This window comes from Schistocerca nitens, chromosome 8, assembly GCF_023898315.1.
Source record: "Schistocerca nitens isolate TAMUIC-IGC-003100 chromosome 8, iqSchNite1.1, whole genome shotgun sequence".
In the NCBI taxonomy this organism is placed as follows: domain Eukaryota; kingdom Metazoa; phylum Arthropoda; class Insecta; order Orthoptera; family Acrididae; genus Schistocerca; species Schistocerca nitens.
In genome coordinates, this window is record NC_064621.1 from 66,184,974 (window position 1) to 66,207,063 (window position 22,090).

Below are 22,090 nucleotides of genomic sequence, written 5' to 3' on the forward strand. Positions count from 1 at the left end.
AATAATAAAATCAGGCTTTCTGTAGATGATTCAGTTATCTATAATTAAGTACTATCTGAGAGAAGCTGCATAAATATTCAGTCAAATCTTGATAAGATTTCAACATGGTGCAGAGATTGGCAACTTGCTCTAAATGTTCAGAAATGTAAAATTGTGCACTTCTTAAAATGAAAAGAATGTAGTATCCTAGGGCTATAATATCAGTGAGTCACTGTTGGAATTAGCCAACTCATACAAATACCTGGGTGTAACACTTTGTAGGAATATGAAATGGAATGATCACATAGGTTCAGTTGTGGGTAAAGCTGATGGTAGACTTCAGTATATTGGTAGACTACTGGGGAAGTGCAATCAGTCTACAAAAGAGATTGCTTACAAATCACCTAGAATATTGCTCAAGTTTGTGGGACCTGTACCAGATAGGACTAACAGGGGATAATGAATGCATAGAGATAAGGGCACCATGAATGGTCACAGGTTTGTTTAATCCACGTAAAGAGCGTCACAAAGATACTGAAGAAACTGAAATGGTAGACCCTTGAAGACAGCTATAAATTATCCTGGGAAAGTCTATTAACAAAGTTTCAGGAATTACCTTTAAATGATTACACTAGGTATATACACAAACCTCTATGTATAGCACACATATGGATCATAAGGATAAGATTAGAATAATTACTGTATGCACAGAGGCATCAATCAATCATTCTTCCCATGCTCCAAACACGAATGGTACAGGACAAAACCCCAATAACTGGTACAATGGGATGTATCCTGTTCCATGCACCTCACAGTGGTTTCAGAGTATAGATCTTGATGAAAGTGTAGATGCCACTACAGTGAAAATCTCAAAATAAGAAGAAGCCACCCTATTTTATTGTAAAATAAGGAAAAAATAGTCTTTAGGGCCAATATAATGACAATACCTGAATGTAAGTTTACAGAGTCAAATCTTCACTTCATCATTTGGATTTGCAGTTCTTGCATTTTTTGTACTTTCACTTAAAACTGTTGGATGTAAGGTCTACCAGTTATGCAAAACATCGTTTTTTCGAAGTTCTCAAACATGTTTCAGCACCTCTGTGCTTTGTGCACAGTGTGTTTTGGTGAGGTGTAAAATGCTCATTATGACCAATTTTTTGAAAATATATTATATTTATGAGTGCTTCACAACACCTCATCAGGATGCTGAGGAAAAAGGGGTTGCCACACAAAAACACGACAAGCTACCAGTACGAAATAATATGCAATTGGTCCTGCAAAACCATGCAGACTGAATGTAAAGATTAAATAAAACAGAAACCCACTGATGATGGGATGGACAAAGCTGTTGAAACATGTTTGGGAACTTTGAAAAAACGGTGTTTTGCATAACTAGTGGACCTTACATCCAACAATTTTGATCTTCACTCATTAAGCACCATTGCAAATTTACAAAAAGCTCCACATGACTTTAATTCCCATACGAGATGAAACACAAATGTTTTTGATTTTGAACATTTCTTTCACATAAGTCAAATAACACATTACATCGACTTCCCCCATGAACCACGGACCTTGCCGTTGGTGGGGAGGCTTGCGTGTCTCAACGATACAGATAGCCGTACCGAAGGTGCAACCGCAATGGAGGGGTATCTGTTGAGAGGCCAGACAAATGTGTGGTTCCTGAAGAGGGGCAGCAGCCTTTTCAGTAGTTGCAGGGGCAACAGTCTGGATGATTGACTGATCAGGCCCTGTAACACTAACCAAAACGGCCTCGCTGTTGTGGTACTGTGAACGGCTGAAAGTAAGGGGAAACTACAGCTGTAATTTTTCCTGAGGGCATGCAATTTTACTGTATGATTAAATGATGATGGCATCCTCTTGGGTAAAATATTCCAGAGGTACAATAGTCCCCCATTCGGATCTCCGGGCGGGGACTACTCAAGAGGATGTCGTTATCAGGAGAAAGAAAACTGGCGTTCTACGGGTCGGAGTGTGGAATGTCAGATCCCTTAATCGGGCAGGTAGGTTAGAAAATTTAAAAAGGTAAATGGATAGGTTAAAGTTAGATACAGTGGGAATTAGTGAAGTTCGGTGGCAGGAGGAACAAGACTTATGGTCAGGTGACTACAGGGCTATAAACACAAAACCAAATAGGGGTAATGCAGGAGTAGGTTTAATAATGAATAAAGAAATAGGAGTGCGGGTAAGCTACTACAAACAGCATAGTGAACGCATTATTGTGGCCAAGATAGACACGAAGCCCAAACCTACTACAGTAGTACAAGTTTATATGCCAGCTAGTTCTGCAGCTGATGAAGAAATTGATGAAATGTATGATGAGATGAAAGAAATTATTCAGGTAGTGAAGGGAGATGAAAATTTAATAGTCATGGGTGACTGGAATTCGACAGTAGGAAAAGGAAGAGAAGGAAATGTAGTAGGTGAATATGGATTGGGGCTAAGAAATGAAAGAGAGAGCCGCCTGGTAGAATTTTGCACAGAGCATAACTTAACCATAGCTAACACTTGGTTCAAGAATCATGAAAGAAGGTTGTATACATGGAAGAACCCTGGAGATACTAAAAGGTTTCAGATAGATTATATAATGGTAAGACAGAGATTTAGGAACCAGATTTTAAATTGTAAGACATTTCCAGGGGCAGATGTGGACTCTGATCACACTCTATTGGTTATGAACTGTAGATTAAACTGAAGAAACTGCAAAAAGGTGGGAATTTAAGGAGATGGGACCTGGATAAACTGAAAGAACCAGAGGTTGTGCAGAGTTTCAGGGAGAGCATAAGGAAACAATTGACAGGAATGGGGGAAAGAAATACAGTAGAAGAAGAATGGATAGCTTTGAGGAATGAAAGAGTGAAGGCAGCAGAGGATCAAGTAGGTAAAAAGACGAGGGCTAGTAGAAATCCTTGGGTAACAGAAGAGATACTGAATTTAATTGATGAAAGGAGAAAATACAAAAATGCAGTAAGTGAAGCAGGCAAAAAGGAATACAAACGTCTCAAAAATGAGATCGACACGAAGTGCAAAATGGCTAAGCAGGGATGGCTAGAGGACATATGTAAGGATGTAGAGGCTTATCTCACAAGGAGTAAGATAGATACTGCCTACAGGAAAATTAAAGAGACCTTTGGAGAAAAGAGAACCACTTGCATGAATATCAAGAGCTCAGATGGAAACCCAGTTCTAAGCAAAGCAGGGAAAGTAAATAGGTGGAAGGAGTATATAGAGGGTCTATACATGGGTGATGTTCTTGAGGACAATATTATGGAAATGGAATAGGAGGTAGATGAAGATGAAATGGGAGATATGATACTGCGTGTAGAGTTTGTCAGAGCACTGAAAGACCTAAGTCAAAATCAAGGCCCCGGGAGTAGACAACATTCCATTAGAACTACTGACAGCCTTGGGAGAGCCAGTCCTGACAAAACTCTACCATCTGGTGAGCAAGATGTATGAGACAGGTGAAATTCCCTCAGAGTTCAAGAAGAATATGATAATTCCAATACCAAAGAAAACAGGTGTTGACAGATGTGAAAATTACTGAACTATCAGTTTAATAAGTCACAGCTGCAAAATACTAACGCGAATTCTTTACAGACGAATGGAAAAACTGGTAGAAGCTGACCTCGGGGAAGATCAGTTTGGATTCCATAGAAATGTTGGATAATGTGAGGCAATACTGACCTTATGACTTATCTTAGAAGAAAGATTAAGAAAAGGCGAACTACATTTCTAGCATTTGTAGACTTAGAGAAAGCTTTTGACAATGTTGACTGGAATACTCTCTTTCAAATTCTGATGGTGGCAGGGGTAAAATACAGGGAGCGAAAGGCTATTTACAATTTGCACAGAAAGCAGATGGCAGTTATAAGAGTCGAGGGACATGAAAGGGAAGCAGTTGTTGGGAAGGGAGTGAGACAGGGTTGTATCCTCTCCCCAATGCTATTCAATCTGTAGATTGAGCAAGCAGTAAATGAAACAAAAGAAAAGTTCGGAGTAGGTATTAAAATCCATGGAGAAGTAATAAAAACTTTGAGGTTTGCCGATGATGATGTCATTCTGTCAGAGACAGCAAAGGACTTGGAAGAGCAGTTGAACGGAATGGACAGTGTCTTGAAAGGAGGGTATAACATGAACATCAACAAAAGCAAAACGAGGATAATGGAATGTAGTCGAATTAAGTTGGGTGATGCTGAGAGAATTAGATTAGGAAATGAGACACTTAAAGTAGTAAAGGAGTTTTGCTATTTGGGGAGCAGAATAACTGATGATGGTCAAAGTAGAGAGGATATAAAATGTAGACTGGCAATGGCAAGGGAAGCGTTTCCAAAGAAGAGAAATTTGTTAACATCGAGTATTGATTTAAGTGTCAGGAAGTCGTTACTGAAAGTATTTGTATGGAGTGTAGCCATGTATGGAAATGAAACATGGGCGATAAATAGTTTAGACAAGAAGAGAATAGAAGCTTTCAAAATGTGGCGCTACAGAAGATTGCTGAAGATTAAATGGGTAGATCACATAACTAATGAGGAGGTATTGAATAGAATTGGGGAGAAGAGGAGTTTGTGGCACAACTTGACTAGAAGAAGGGATCAGTTGGTAGAACATGTTCTGAGTCATCAAGGGATCACCAATTTAGTACTGGAGGGCAGCGTGGAGGGTAAAAATCATAGAGGGAGACCAAGAGGTGAATACACTAAGCAGATTCAGAAGGTTGTAGGCTGCAGTAGGTACTGGGAGATGAAGAAGATTGCACAGGATAGAGTAGCATGGAGAGCTGCATCAAACCAGTCTCAGGACTGAAGACCACAACAACAACAACATCGACTTCCAGTAAGTACGTTGTACCAGTGTGAAAGTTACTTCTAGACTGCTTGAAAACTAGTTACTGTTTTGTAGCTGCCTGGGCAGGGCACATTTCTAATTTGCCAGTTTAGTCAGCCAATTATTGACAACATTACATAAAATTCTAATTAATATTTGAGCTTGATTTTGAAGTTACTGAAATCATGATTAGGAACCTGTCTGTGTGGATGACATCAACAATCTAATTGGAGCATTTAACTATTTAATACTAATAAACAAAGTTATACATTTACTGCAAAGCCTTTCAGTGTGAATCATTGCATTGTGTCTACTCTCCAGTATGACACAACTTCTTTATTTATTTATTTATTTATTTACATTTTCTTTGCGTGGAGCCATTGTAATGATGGCTTTTGCAAACGTCAGGCATAATACTATGGTTATATTTACACTTATAAAATACACTCTATTCTGTAGTTGTTGCTTCTTATGTCAGTTTTTTACATTTATCATATTGCAACTGATATGCTAATGCCTCATGTTACTATCACTATCTTAAAATTTGTTGAAAGAATATAAACATTTTTCTATTAGAAAAGATTTTAATTTTGTTTTAAAAACATTTCCCATGGACATTCTTAGAGAGTTTGGTAGCTTGTTATACCAAATCACACCACTGATGTATGGACTTTTATCAGTCATTTTTAATGTTGTTCTGTTATGGAAATAGTTACACTTTGTTCTAGTGTTGTGATCATGTACATCACTGCCCTTGGTAGCTTCTGTTGGTTGACTTATAAAAAATACAACTATTTTGAAGACATACAGAGAATATATTGTCAGATATTTGTGCTGCACAAACACTTCATGACATGAATCTCTATGTCCCATCCCATGTATGTGTCTTATTGCTCCTTTCTGTAGAAGTAGTATTCTTTTTAAATGTACATCAGCACAACTTCATTCATTAAGGTGTACATCAACATGAGACAAAGAAGACATCATAGAGAATTAATATGTGTGCTATATTGATAATAAACCATCGCTATACTGCTTGATGCATTTCACACTTGTGTCATCTAAATTAAATGAATTAAATTAATAAGAAAGCTGCTTCATTGAAAAGAGCTGTTGCCTCCTCAGATTTATTATTTATCTGTTGTTTATCTGTTATTAGTAACTTGACATTTACTTGATTATGTTGGAATCAGAATCAGAATTTTATTATCTCATAACATACATAAATAAATAATTGATTTAACAATGTTGGAAAAATGGTAAATTGCTACTCACCATAAAAATGACACATTGAGTTGCAGACTGGCATTACAAAAAGATGGTTACATAATTAGCTTCTGGCCAAACAGAAAAAAATACACTCACTTACAGAAAAGCAATTACTCCTCATGCACACATGACTGCTAGCTCTGGCTGCTCAGACCAAAATGCAAATGTCATGTTCGATGAAAGCAGCAATTTAGACTGGGGATAGCATGGTGCAGGTGGGGGGGAGGAGCCAGTGCAGAGACAGGGAGTGGAAAAGGAGAGTAGCAGGGAAGGGGAAAAGGTGGATGGATGTGTTAGTAGAGGGCAGCACACAATGAGGCTGAGGGGACATGTGAAGTATAAAAGAGAGGAGATGATGGAGATAGGGGGTGGAAACTGTTGGGAGAAGGGTGTGGGGCAGTAGCTTACTGTATGTTGAGGCCAAGATCATTTCCAAATTGGAGAATGTATTGTAATTATAACTCCCATCTGCACCATTCAGAAAAGCTGAAGGTAGAGGGGAGGATCCAAATGGCCCAAGTTGTGAAGCAGCCATTTTATGTTTAAGTGCATGTTGTGCCACAGAGTGGTCCACTTTGCTCACAGTTGTAGCAATTTATCCTGGTGGTCAGGTGGTTGGTAATCATATTGACATAAAAAGCTGTGCAGCATTCACAGCAGAGTTGGTATATGTCTTGGCTAGTTTCACAGGTGGCCAGGCCTCTGATGGTGTAGGATAAGCATGTGACAGGACTGGCATAGGAAGTGCTGGGTGGGTGGATAGGGCAGGACTTGCAACGGGTTGTTCCACAGAGATATGATCCCTAATGCAAGGGGCTGGAAGTGGGAGTGGGATAGAGATGGACTAGAATGTTGTGGAGTTTGGGAGGTGATGGAATCTCATTTTAAAAGGGGTGGCAAGAATCTTAGATGGGATGTCCCTCATTTCTGAGCATGATGATAGATAATCAAAGCCCTGATGAAGGATGTGTTCCAGTCCAGTGTGGTAATAATGACGTGTATGTTCCTTTGTAGCTGGTTCTTGCAGTTGGTGGGAGGATTAGAAATGTCTGGGGAAACAGCATGGGAAATCTGTTTGTGGACTAAGTCTGGTTAATAGTGCCTGTCTGAAGGGCTTGATGAGACCTTGAGCATACTGGGCAAGGGAGCTCTTGTCACTGCTGATATTCCATCCCCAGGTAACCAGGCTGCACGGGAGGGATTTTTGGTGTGGAAGAGATGGCAGCTGTTGAAATGCAGGTGCTGTTGGTGATTAGTGGGTTTAATGTGGATGGAGGTGTGGATGGAGGTATCAGAGAGGAGGAGTTCAGTGTCCAGGCAGGTGGCTCACTGGGTTGAGGAGGAGCAGGTGAAGCAGATGGGAGAGAAGGTGGTGAGGTTGTGAAAGAATGAGGATAAGTGTCTTGGCCCTAAGTCCAGATCAAGGATTTGGATTAATGGCCACCACCAATCTGTGGCCAAGAGCAAAGTGGAACACCCTGTGGCACAATATGCAGCCAAACATAACATACTTGATTTTAATGGCTGCTTCACAACCTGGGCCATCTCCATCTGGATCCTCCTCTCCACCACCAGCTTTTCTGAGCTGCACTGATGGGAGTTATCCTTACAACACACTCTGTGCTCCTGAAGCTACACTGGCCTCCACCCAACAGTTTCTGCCCCCTTCTCCATTTTTACACGTCCCCTCATTGTGTGTGGCTCTCTGCCAACACATCCACCCATACTTTCCCCTTCCCTGCACCTCTCCTTTTCTGCACACTGTCCCCTCTTCCCCCTGCCTCACTTTCCCATAGCCTTCCACTACTGCACTTGGCAGTCTTATCATGCCACCATCTAATCCCTGCATGCCCTGCCAGGTAGCAGTGGTTCCTCTCACCTCCTGTCGTAAGCTGCTATCCCTCCTGCTTTCCCTCCTCACTCCATTCCAGATTGTTGCTTTCGTGCATTGTGATAGTTACATTCCGGTCTGAGCTGCTGGTGATTTGTGGTGACATGCATGAGTTTTCCTAATATTATTGATATTCCAATCTGGTCTTCCCATCATTTAAACCATTGATTTAATGTGCAGGAGACTCATCAATACAAATAATTTAAACATTCAGTGTGTCAAAAAAATCTGTAATTGATCTTAATTTAAAATCATAATTACTAATTTGTTACACCACTCCACAAAGGAATGTTTATCATCATTTAAAAATTCCATGATTGAATAATAACATGTTTGCACTAGTGTGGCATGTAATTTTATCTTCAATAAGCCTAGTTACATATTGTGAAAGTTTTTAACTTTTAATTTGTTATAAATTTTCATAGTCCTGTTTTGAGGAATTTGGGAGATGAATTTTAATTTGTGATTGTAACATGAAATTATCTTTGTTTTTTGTGTCATACACATATTGAGAATGGTTTTCTATAAATAATTGTGGATTGGTACATATAAAGGTAAACAGCTCATAAATGTAAATATACGGAATACTTAAAATATCTAGATCCATAAATAACAGTCAGTATGAATCCCTAGGCTTAGTAATGAACATATTTCTAATACCAGTTAAATTTTTTATAGTTACAATATCCTATTTGCTGTACTTGCATTCCCTCAAATGATTATTCAATATCTCACAGTGGATTCAAAATCGTTGTGCTAAACAACTTTCCTAGTGCCCATGTCACTATTGTAGGACAACATTGTCATTGTGAATGCAAGACTGTTTAGCTTGTTCACCACTTAGCTTATAGGAGAAGACAAGGATAATTTGTTTCTAGAAATATCCCCAAGAGGTAGACAGAATCTGTTTCCATGAGGCCAGTTCTGTCCTCAGGAGCCAGTCTATGGTCATATGTGTGTTTGTGTTTTGCATTTGTGTGTGTGTGTGTGTGGGGGGGGAGGAGGTTGTCTGATTCCAATGAAGGCCTTTCTGGCTGAATGCTTACTTGTTTGACAGTTTTTTGTCATTCCTATCTGTGACTCTGTATCTCCACTATGTGCTGAGTAGTAATCTATCCTTTTCACAATATTGTCATTATTCTATCCTGGACTTTCCATTGTTTCATATTGGCTTTGATTTATTTGTGTGATTCAGAATCTTCCTTCCAAATACAATTTTAGACCTTTTTACATAGTTTATAAAATCTATATTTGCATTACTTAGTTAATTATGCATATCCTGGCACTTGACACCTTTATACCAACAGTTATGTATCCATTTCTGCTTGCTTGCTTTTTTGTGGCAGACTGTAGGGGCAACATTTCATTAAAAACATGCAATATTCTTTGAAGACATCTGACAAAATTTTTAGAATTTTTTGTAGAATGGTCCACTGCCCAGTATTTTTCATGAAGCCTATGATAAAACAAGTTTATACACTCTAAGGAAAAAAAAGACACACCACAAAGGAATTATCTGAATGGGATGGAAATCAGTAGATGTGATGTACTTGTACAGACAAACAATTCAGACAGTTTCAGAAAAATTGGATGATTTTATTCAAGAGGAGAGCTTCTCAAATTGAGCATTGCTCCACCAGTGGCCCTTACGCGAGCAATTACTCATTGGCCCACATAAGGCCCTTATGCAAGTAGTTATTCAGCGTGACAGAATTGTTGGACTTCTTCCTTAGGGATATCGTGCCAGATTCTTCCCAGCTGGTGAAGTAGTAGAAAGTCTTGCTGTATGCAGGCAGGCATTATCTTGCTGAAATGTAACCCCAGGATGGCTTGCCGAGAAGGACAACAAAACAGGAAGTGGACATACTGCTGTGCTGTAATGTTGCTGCAGATGACAAACAAAGGAGTTCTGCTATGAAATGAAACTAGCACGCAAGACCATCACACCTGTTTGTTGGCCCATATGCCAGGTGACAATCAGGTTGGCATCCCACAGCTGTCCATGGCATTTCCAGACATGTCTTCCTTTGTTCATCAGGACTCAGTCTAAAGTGGGACTCATCACTGAAGACAATTCTATTCCAGTCAATGAGATTCCAGGCTGCACACACCCAACACCACTGCAAACAGGCTTGTCGGTGTACAAAGATCAGTGGTATTCAGCGCAAGGGGCACCGTGAGCTCGGAACCCTTTCTGTTAGTTGCCTGTTAATAGTCTTGTGATCACTGAAGCACCAGTTGCACATCAGATAGACCATAATGATGAATCTGGGGCTCTGAGTGCCTCCTAGACCATTGCTTGGCACTCACATGCTGTCATCTCTCCAGGTCGTCTGCTAACCTTCTTGATGCTGTGTTTCATCACAGTTCATCCATTCCTGCCAACAATGTTCAATAGTGGCATTGTTAATATTCAAATGTCAAGTGATTCGCCAGTTACTTCAGCTGGCTTCTTCGAGCCCAACTACATGACCCCTCTCAAATGCTGACATTTGTGTATATTGTTCACACACCTGTCTGTGAGGCACAGTTACTATCCAACTGAAAACATGGAATGAAATCCGCAAACACTTTATGCCCTGGTATGAACATGTCTCCTGTTTACTATCCTTGCCAGCTGTGTGGTGAAACTGCACTGCAGCATCACACATTTATCCATCGGCCGCAAAAGTTTACAGTTTTGAATTTCCCATTGCTAATTGTATGAATATCAATTTGTGGCCGATTTCCATAACTCCTGCATGGCGAATCACTTTTTTTTTGTCTCAGAATGTATTTTCATTACTAAAGCACTGTGTGATGCACATTTTTCTGATGGCTGGTTCATCTATTTTTGATAGCTCAGCACTCCTGCGGTTGAGTGAGCGATCTTGGCATTGTATTCCTTGGTGATTGGTCTGGTCTTGGTTTCCCCAGATACATGCACTGGATGTCACAGTTAATGCTGGTCATTTTCAGTCCTATATGGCCCTTTCAGGGGTGAAGGATTTGGTATTCCCAACAGTGGGCATCACAATGGAGGCAGATGAGCCAGTGTGGGTAGCATAGCAGAAAAGTGTGGAAACCTGGCATGGAGCGTGCACACAACACATGGTATGGTTGAACACACTGGTGGACATTTTTTCCTGCAGGCAGCAGTAGACCGGTTGGGCCAGTGCTTACTTGGAGTTTGACTGCTGTGTACCTCTCGTAATGTATCGTGTCATGTGTTGTGCCGAGAGCTTTGTCATTAGTCATACACACCAACCACATACTGAATTCTCCCTGTGCTTGCCTGTACATGCATTTGGACTGCCGTACATTGACTTGCATGACTTCATTTCTCTCTCACAGGGTCTGTTCCCCAGCTACCATCACACCACCATCATCCTGTGTAACATCCGTGTTAACTATGTACAGAAGCAGCATTGTCAGGCCTGTGCAGATACAAAAAACATAAAATAATAAACAAATCTAGTGAATTAACAAAATTTATTGATCTGATTCAAGCATTTGGTTTCATGCTAAACTTCACACAATTCATGAGAGAGAGTAGACAAACTTCAACCTGTATAGATAACATAGTGACAAATTATTCATTTGATGGTAGAAAAAAATTCCAGATTGATTTACGTATTTCTGATCAATCTGTGCTGTACTTAGATTGTTTACAAGTGTACATGTTGTGTATGCTGGTGCAGATACTGATTTGCTTTTGCATGATATTTTGTCTGGCTATATAGGCTCAGCCACTATGTTACCATAGGGGTTTATTTATTGCTGCTTGTAATTAAATGCACTTCATCAATGTCCAAAAGCCAAAAACAGAAAATATATTGAGCTCAATGATATTTTATGCCGACAGTGAATTGACTACTAACAAGGTGAGTTGCCATTCTACATTCTTATAACACATGGAGAACCAGAATTGCCCCTGCAAAGAAATTGTCACAAACAGTTGCTGGATAACCTATCTGCTGGCATACCCTCCAAGTTTGGGCAGTCGCAGTGAACACCCAACAAATGACAATTGAGGTAGGACCACTGACTTATCAGATGAGTGGAGGGAGAATGATACTGGGTACCCAAAAACAGTGCTGGTGGGCATTACAACACCGGAAGTGGCGTGAACCTACTAAGCTTGGCATGGGTGAGGACAGGCAGCAGCATGATGCTACTGCATGGGAATTATCAATGGCAGCAAGACATGGTGACTTGGTGGGAGGCATGGCCACCTGGGATATCCTGCAGGGCACTAGGGGCTGGTTAGAATGCGTGCCCAGTTGTGCCACCTGCCACATAATGCATCCATTGCCATTGCCACTGTAATCCCATGCGATTCTGCAATTTGGACAGCATTGGCTAAAAAAGTGTTGGATAAGGTCAGTGCCTTAGTCTGAACCTTGTGTTCAGAAGCTAACCTGACAATCATGTCCTAAATTAGCAACTTTGCATAAGAGGTAGCACATTTGGGATACTCAAAATGACACCTGTGGTAGAAGCCTTGCAAATTGGCGATCCTGGCCACATACAACTGCTGAGGGAGCTTGTGGTGCAGTTTAAACTACAACTGCACTGTCACTGCATGGGTTTGATAGCCAAAATACTGCATAAGCAACCAACAGAGTTTATCAAGGGGAAGTTTCTTGGGCTCAGTTGTGGGTTTCAGATTTTGGACAGCTTTGTATAAACATGTGATACTGGACAACAACAAGGCACCATTATCAGTTGGATGAAAAATACACCTTATCTGGCATTGCAGCAGGAACTGGCACAGGTAATTCTCCTACCTTTCCATCGACTTATCAAAACTGGCAAAGCCTTTGGGGATGGTGTCAGTGACATAGAAAATAGAACAGTGAATGCCTGCCCTCCCCACCCTCCCCTGCCCCACCCCAGGAAGACAAAGGTGCAAAGCAGTTCTACATTCTGGGCTATCAGTACCTGCATCTGTTCCTATTGTTGCTGCTACTGCTGCTCCTTCTCGGGGCACAACTGTTTCTGCCAGCATCGCAGAAATGCCAGGTCCATGGTGGCCCTAGTGAACAATAGGAAAACACCACTTCACTACACCATTGGCACAGATACTTCACAGGCTTGATAGCTGAGGAACTAAACCCCATGAGAGAGAAACAAACTTGCATTGTGCAAGTTGATCTAGGGGAAGCAGAGAGTAAAAACACTCATAGAGATGAGCGTGGGAGGAATTCAGTGTGTGGCTGGTGTGGGTGACCAACAGCTAAGCCCTTGGCACAACACATGGTATGACACATTAGGTGAGATCCGTAGGGTCAAACTCCGAGTAACCATTAGCCTGTCCAGTCTACTATCATGCACAGGAAAGCATCTCTGTCAATGGGTCTGTGCATACTACATGTCGCGTGCACCCTACATGGCATAATTCCACACTATCCTGCTGTGCTACCTATGTCCAGCTTGTATGCCCCTATTGTGGTGTACAATGGCAGGGACAGTAAAATGTTAAAATCAGCAGCTATTATAATTCTTTTCTTTTGCTATTTTCTAGTTACTATCAGTGACTCTTTGGTTTCTTTTGTCACTTCTTTACCTAGGATTCTGTATATTGAAATTATAAGAATATTTTGTCTCTCAAATTCTATATAGCAACTTTCAAATACATCCTCATCAAACAGAAATTGAAAATAATCTGTTAAAGAACTTTTAATTAGTATGCAGGAACCCCCACGTTTTTGTTCCTTATACAAAAGCTCCGCTCGATAAACCATGGACCTTGCCATCAGTGGGGAGGTTTGTGTGCCTCAGTGATACAGATAGCCATACCGTAGGCACAACCACAATCGAGGGGTATCTGTAAGACAAACCTGTGGTTGCTGAAGAGGGGCAGCAGCCTTTTCAGTAGTTGCAGGGGCAACAGTCTGGATGATTGACTGATCTGGCCTTGTAACATCAACCAAAATGGCCTTGCTGTGCTGGTACTGCGAATGGCTGAAAGCAAGGGGAACCTACAACGTAATTTTTCTTAAGGGCATGCAGCTTTACTGAATGGTTAAATGATGGTGATGTCATCTTGTGTAAAATATTCCAGAGATAAAATAGTCCCCCATTTGGATCTCCAGGTGGGGCCTACTCAGGGGGGCATTATTATGAGAAGAAACAAAACTGGCATTCTACGGATCGCAGTGTGGAATGTCAGATCCCTTAATTCAGCAGGTAGGTTAGAAAATTTAAAAAGGGGAATGGATAGGTTAAAGTAGATAAAGTGGGAATTAGTGAAGTTTGGTGGCAGGAAGAAAAGACTTCTGGTCAGGTGAATATGGGGTTATAAATACAAAATCAAATAACGGTAATACAGAAGTCGATTTAATAATGAATAAAAAAATGGGAACATAGATAAGCTACAACAAACAGCATAGTGAATGTATTATTGTAGCCAAGACAGACACCAAGCCCAGGCCTACCACAGTAGTACAAATTTATATGCCAGCTAGCTCAGTAGATGATGAAGAGATTGAGGAAATGTATGATGCGATAAAAGAAGTTATTTAGATAATGAAGGGAGATGAAAATTTAGTAGTCATGGGGGACTGGAATGCAATTGTAGGAAAAGGAAGAGAAGGAAAAGTAATAGGTGAATATGGACTGAGGGTAATGAATGAAAGGGAAGCCTCATGGTAGCATTTTGCACAGAGAAAAATTTACTCATAGATAACACTTGGTTTAAGAATCATGAAAGAAGGTTGTATACATGGAAGAGTCCTAGAGATACTGGAAGGTTTCAAATACATTATATAATGGTAAGACAGAGATTTAGGAACTAGGTTTCAAATTGTATGACATTTCCTGGGGAAGATGTGGACTCTGACCACAATTTATTGGTTATGAACTGTAGATTAAAAGTGAAGAAACAGCAAAAAGGTAGGAATTTAAGGAATGGGACCGAGATAAACTGAAAGAACCAGAGGTTGTAGAGAGATTCAGAGTGGGTATTAGGGAATGATTGACAAGAATGGGGGAAAGAAATACAGTGGAAGAAGAATGGGTAGCTTTGAGAGATGAAATAGTGAAGGCAGCAGAGGACCAAGTAGGCAAAAAGACAAGGGATAGTAGAAATCTTTGGATAATAGAAGAGATATTGAATTTAATTGATGAAAGGAGAAAATACAAAAATGCAGTAAATGAAGCAGGCAAAAAGGAATACAAACTTCTCAAAAATGAGATCAACAGGAAGTGCAAAATGGCTAAGCAGTGATGGCTAGAGGACAAATGTAAGGATGTAGGAGCATGTGTCACTAGGGGTAAGATAGATACTGCCTACATGAAAATTAAAGAGACCTTTGGAGAAAAGAGAACCACCTTTATGAATATCAAGAAGGGAAAGTAGGAAGGTGGAAGGAGTATATAGAGGGTCTATACAAGGGCGATGTACTTGAGGGCAATATTATGGAAATGGAAGTCGATATAGATGAAGATGAAATGGGAGAAATGATACTGTGTTAAGAATTTGACAGAGCACTGAAAGACCTAAGTCAATACAAGACTGTGGAAGTGGACAACATTCCAATGGAACTACTGAAAGCCTTGGGAGAGCCAGCCACGACGAAACTCTTCCACCTGGTGAGCAAAATGTATGAGACTGGTGAAATACCCTCAGACTTCAAGATGAATTTAATAATTCCAATCCCAAAGAAAGCAGATGTCAACGTATTTGAAAATTACTGGACCATCAGTTTAATAAGTCACAGTTGCAAAATAGTAACACACATTCTTTATAGATGAATGGAGAAACTGGTAGAAGCCGACCACTGGGAAGATCAGTTTGGATTCTGTAGCAAAGTTGGAACACAAGAGGCACTACTGACTCTATGACTTATCTTAGAAGATATGTTAAGTAAAGGCAAATCTATGTTTCTAGCATTTATAGACGTAGAGAAAGCTTTTTACAATGTTGACTGGTATACTCCCTTGGAAATTCTGACGGTAGCAGGGGTAAAATACAGGGAGCAAAAGGCTATTTACAATTTGTACAGAAACCAGATGGCAGTTATAAGAGTCAAGGGGCATGAAGGGGAAACAGTGGTTGAGAAGGGAGTGAGACAGGGTTGTAACCTATCTCCGATGTTATTCAATCTGTATATTGAGCAAGCAGTAAAAGAAACAAAAGAAAAATTTGGAGTAGGAATTAATATCCATGGAGAAGAAATAAAAACTTTGAGGTTTGCCATGGACATTGTAATTCTGTCAGAGACAACAAAGGAGCTGGAAGAGCAGCTGAACTTAATGGAAAGTGTCTTGAATGGAGGATCATCAACCAAAGCAAAACAAGGGTTATGGAACGCAGTTGAATTACTTCCGGTGATGCTGAGGGTATTAGATTAGGAAATGAGACACATAAGTAGTAAATGAGTTTTGCTATTTGGGGAACAAAATAATTGATTATGGTCGAAGTATAGAGGATATAAAATATAGACTGTCTATTGCAAGAAAATCATTTTGGAAGATGAGAAATTTGTTAATATTGAGTATTGATTTATGTGTCAAGAAATCTTCTCTGAAATTATTTGTATGGAGTGTAACAATGTGTGGAAGTGAAACATGAACAATAACCAGTTTAGACAAGAAGAGAAGAGAAGCTTTCAAAATCTGGTTCTACAGAAGAATGCTGAAGATTAGATGGGTAGAACATGTAACTAATGAGGAGGTACTGAATAGAATTGGGGAGAAGGGGAATTTGTGGCACAACTTGAACAGAAAAAGGGATCATAGAACATGTTCTGAGACATCAAAGGATCACAAATTTAGTACTGGAGGGAAGCATGGTGGATAAAAATTGTAGAGGGAGACCAACAGATGAATACAGTAAGCAGATTCAGAAGGATGTAGGTTGCAGTAGTTATTCGGAGATGAAGAGGCTTGCACAGGATGGATTAGCATGGAGAGCTGCATCAAATCAATCTCTGGACTGAAGACCACAACATACAGATGCTACTGGCTACAGCATAGATCTCTAATTTGCTAAGAATTTTGTTGTGATCTTTTGTTAACCAATGTTGATTTAGGCAAAGGACTGATATATTTCTCCTTCATGCCAGGAAAATTTGCAGGGGGAAAAGAAACATAATGAATAATGAGAAAACAGGAGATTCTGTAGTGGTCATCACTGAAGAGGATGTTTCAAAGAATGTCCTCCCTCAGGCACCTAGGTCACTTAGACTTTATCATCTGCTAAACTTAATTAATAAGGAAATACCATTGGGATATGCCAACTTAAATATTAGCAAAATATCAGGTCAGCCATCTTATTTTGCATGGTAATCAATAAATGTATTGTGTCAAAAATATGTATAATATTATGACTTAAATTAAGAATGTGTGTATGTCTCCAAGAATGTGATATATAAAGCCCACCTCTCATGTTATCTCATTATTTAAGCAAATTTCCTTCAAATTCTGTATATACTTATTCTAGTACTTTTCATGCCCAGTATCCTGAAAACCATGGATGCAGGGCAACAGGCAGATTCAACATTCCTAGATTTTTGGAAAACATTCAACACAGTGCCCCACTGCAGATAGTTAATAAAGGTCCAAGAATAAAGAATGGGTTCCCAGATATGCGAGTGGCTCAAATACTTCTTAAGCTGTAGAAGCAGTTGTTCTTAGACAATGACTGCTCATCTACATCTACATCTACATCTACATACATACTCTGCAATCCACCATACAGTGCATGGTGGAGGGTACCTCGTACCACAACTAGCATCTTCTCTCCCTGTTCCACTCCCAAACAGAACGAGGGAAAAATGACTACTTATATGCCTCTGTACGAGCCCTAATCTCTCTTATCTTATCTTATCTTTGTGGTCTTTCCATGAAATATAAGTTGGTGGCAGGCAGTAAAATTGTACTGCAGTAAGCCTCAAATGCTGGTTCTCTAAATTTCCTTAGTAGTGATTCACGAAAAGAATGCCTCCTTTCCTCCAGAGACTTCCACCTGAGTTCCTGAAGCATTTCCGTAACACTAGCGTGATGATCAAACCTACCAGTAACAAATCTAGCAGCCCCCCTCTGAATTGCTTCTATGTCCTCCCTCAATCCTATCTGATAGGGATCCTAAACGCTTGAGCAGTACTCAAGAAAAGGTCGTATTAGTGTTTTATAAGCGGTCTCCTTTACAGATGAACCACATCTTCCCAAAATTCTACCAATGAACCAAAGACAACTATCCGCCTTCCCTGCAACTGCCATTACATGCTTGTCCCACTTCATATCGCTCTGCAATGTTACGCCCAAATATTTAATCGACTGCCATTCTTTACACCAATCACAAATCCTGTCCAAGTCATCTTGTATCCTCCTACAGTCACTCAACGACTACACGTTCGCGTACACCACAGCATCATCAGCAAACAGCCGCACATCATAGTATGCAGGATGATTTAGGATATCTATTTGATGTGATGAATGGCAGATTGTTTTAAATGTGGGAAAATAGAAACTGATGCAGATGAGGAGGTAAAATAATCCTATAATGTTCCTATACAGTATTAGCGGTATGCTACTTGACACAGTCATACCAATTACATACCTGGGTGTAAGTGTGTAAAACGAAATAATGAAAAATCCAGGATGTAATATAACAATATCATGAAAAGAATAGTAGCTACTCACCATATAGTGGAGATGCTGAGTCGCAGACATGCACAACAAAAAGACTGTAGGAAAGTTAGATTTCTGACAGTCTTATTTTGTACCTATCTGTTACCCAGCATCTCTGCTATATGGTGAGTAGCTGCTATCCTTTTCAAAATATTGTAATGGTTCAAAGTGATATGAAGTGATACAAGTATGTAAGGTTGGTGCTAGGGAAGGCAAATGGTCGACTCAGATTATTGAGAGAATTCTAAGAAAATGTAGCTCATCTATGAAGGAGACTATGTGTAGAAATAAGAAAATGTAGATCATCTATAAAGGAGACCATGTGTAGAAACACTGATACAACCCATTCTTGAGTACTGCTCAAGTGTTTGGTATCCCCAGGAGGTCAGTTTAAAGGAAGCAGTTAGAAGTATGTTGCTAGATTTTTGATTTGCTACTGGTAGATTCAGTCCACAAGTGAATGCTATGGAGATGCTTTGTGAACTCAAATAGTAATCCCTGGAGGAAAGATGTCATTCTTTTCAAGGAGCATATTGAGAAAATTTCAAGAACTGGCATTTTAAGCTGACTGAGTAATGACTCTACTGTTACTAATGTACATTTTATGTAAGGACCAAAAAGACAACATAAGAGAAATTAGGTCTCATACAGATGCATTTAGATAGTAGTTTTTTTCCTTGCCCCATTTGCGAGTGTAACAGGAAAGTGAATGACTAATAGTGGTACAAGGTACCTACAGTCATACATTGTATTGTGGTTTGTGAAGTATGTGTGTAGTTGTAGATGTAGTGTGAAGATCTTTAATGATTTTACTTATATAAAATTATGCGCAAATAAAAATTTGTGAGTACAGTTGGTGAAGATTTAATTGTTTATAGCAAACAATGTTTTAATTTTTCATGTAGAAGATAACTTGTCCAGTAATACAGAGCCACTGTAAATGTAACAGCTAAATATAATGTACAAATAAAGCTTAATTAATTATTCACATATTGTGATAATTTTAAACAAAATTTAATGTTACAGCCACAATGCAGAACTTCGAGTGTTGCTGATGAAAGACACACAATCTTCTGAGCTAAATGTAAATTTGCTGGAAAGTACAACAAAACTACGATGGCTTGATTTGTCTGATAATTACTTAAAGCAGTTACCTGCAGCTGCACTTCAAAACTGTCAGAAGCTCAACCGTCTTGGTATTACAGGCAACAGACTGGAAAATCTTGACGTGGAGCTGCTTTTACAGCATAACATAGGTCTTCAGAGGTAAGGAAAAATTGTATAATTTGTTAAATCTGTTAAAGAAATGTTGACATGTCACAGATTATTCATGAGTCATTTGTAATCTTTAAGTGTAAAGATCCTTCTGATATTTTACTGATGATCAAATAACTGTGTTGACAATTGTGTTACATCATAACTGTCGGCAATATAAGCATATCATAAAAGTTTTTTAGTCTTTTTCAACTACGCAACATAAGGACCTGCTGATACACATTTCTGAAACAATCAGTGTCTACACCATTAATGTTATGGAGACTCTTAATTGCAGGGCTATTCAGAAAGATGGAACAGATTTTGAACATTTATTGCTTCCAAACTACAAAACATAGAGAAACAATTCCAATATTCCTGGAATGAGAAAAATTTCAAATTTTTATGCATTGAATATGAGCATCATGTGTTACACAACAACTATCAAAACAGTGGCTCATTTCCTGCCACACACAAAGCAGTTGGTCTCTTGTTATCAAATTCACAGCTTCAACAATGTGATGTCACAGATGTTAAAGAGGGTTAGGTATGAGGGATAAAAATGTGGTCTTTTACTTTACCCTCACAAGGTGTGAACTCTTGAGACATAGGAGGCTTCCAGTGATGAAATTCATCTCCTGTTCCTCCCAGTGCCCTTTTCTCTCCACCATCCAAAACATTGCTAAGCCACAATTTCCAGGCATAAGTGACCCCTTCACAGCAGCTGGAAATACTCAGTGGCTGTTGCACTTTGTGATGTCCTGTTGCATGCTTTCTATTTCATTTCTACATGTATCAACACAAAACATGCACAGTTCTGTGTTTGCTATCTACTAACTATCTATAACACATTCCTACTATCATGAGCATCTTTTGTCAGCCTGATTATAGTAGTGGAACATGTAAACAAAATGATAAACCAGTTAAAAGAAATGGATTGGACTCATGTAATGGATAACAAGAAAACGATTAATAAATGTTTTTCCATTTTCATGACAGAGATCAAGCATATAGTAGAAATGACATGCCCCTTGGTAACCAAAAGGTACCAGAGTAATATTACTCATAAGCAACAAAATACCAACAAGTGGTACACCCCACAACTTAACAAACTCAGAATACTACTGATGATTATGAAAGACAAATCTCATAACAGTGATAGGGACAAGGAAAATTACATTAAAATGAGAAATCTTTACAGATTGGAAATAAAAAATGCTAAGTGCTGTGCAAATGATGAATATATTTTAAATTCTAAAAATAAATGTAAAGCTGCCTGGACTGTGATTGAAAGGGAAATTAATAATCCCAATAAAGAAAGGAGTATCCCTATTGACTACAATATTCTCAATGAATATTTTGTAAATAGCGTCACCACCCCACCCATCAATTCTGCCTCTGATGCATAAGCATTGCTCACTTGTGCAAAACAGACAAGAAGTGAGAAGTTCACTTGGACCCGAATCACATTAAATGATATTCATAAGTCAATAAACAAATTAAGTAATTCCAAAACAGAAGATTATTATGGACTCAGTAATCTCATCATTAAATGTATAGCAAAAGAAATTGAAATGCCACTTCTCTCACTCTCAAACAGAGTACTTGATGAAGGAATATTCCCTGACTGTCTTAAGCTCACAGTTGCTTTGCCTGTGCATAAAAAAGGCGAAAGAAACCTCCCAAATAACTACAGACCCATTTCAATAGTACCAATCATATCCAAGTTAGTAGAAAATTGTGTGTGTAAGCAGATATACAGGTATTTTGAAACCAACAAAATTTTAAATGAACAACAGTTTGGCTTCAGGTCACACCTATCAACCCCATGTCATTCCAAGCATGTGTGTCAATTTTTACCTCTCTATCTACATTATTCCATGGTTTATTATGTTTTCAAAATTATACTGTCTTTTTGATCACCCGGTACATTCCCCTCAAAGGAAAAGTAGTTGTGGGTTGGAATAAAGTTAGTAAGGTGTATGAGGAATGAGGTAGTGAGTTTGGAGTCTGAAGGACATTGATAAAGGTGGTGTTCAATAGCCATATGACCATGGGCATGAGGGATATTGACATATTAGGGAGGTGGCATCAACAGTGACAAGTATGGATCCCGGAGGTAAAGTGTTGGGGATGGTGGAGAGTTGGTGAAGATAGTGGTTGGTGTCTTTGACATGGGATTCTAGATTATGGGCAACTGGTTGGATATGTTGGTCTGTCAGGGCCAAA

General features: G+C 39.4%; 1 protein-coding gene across 4 annotated transcripts in view; it reads left to right on the forward strand.

The window, feature by feature from the left end:
• LOC126198902 (leucine-rich repeat-containing protein 15-like) overlaps positions 1-22,090 on the forward strand; it is a 194,231-nt gene that overhangs the window by 125,196 nt on the left and 46,945 nt on the right. For all 4 annotated transcript variants that reach the window (XM_049935524.1, XM_049935526.1, XM_049935525.1 and 1 more), the window contains one exon: positions 19,634-19,873. In XM_049935524.1, coding sequence (XP_049791481.1) covers positions 19,634-19,873 — 240 coding nt within the window. The remainder of the gene's footprint in view (positions 1-19,633; positions 19,874-22,090) is intronic.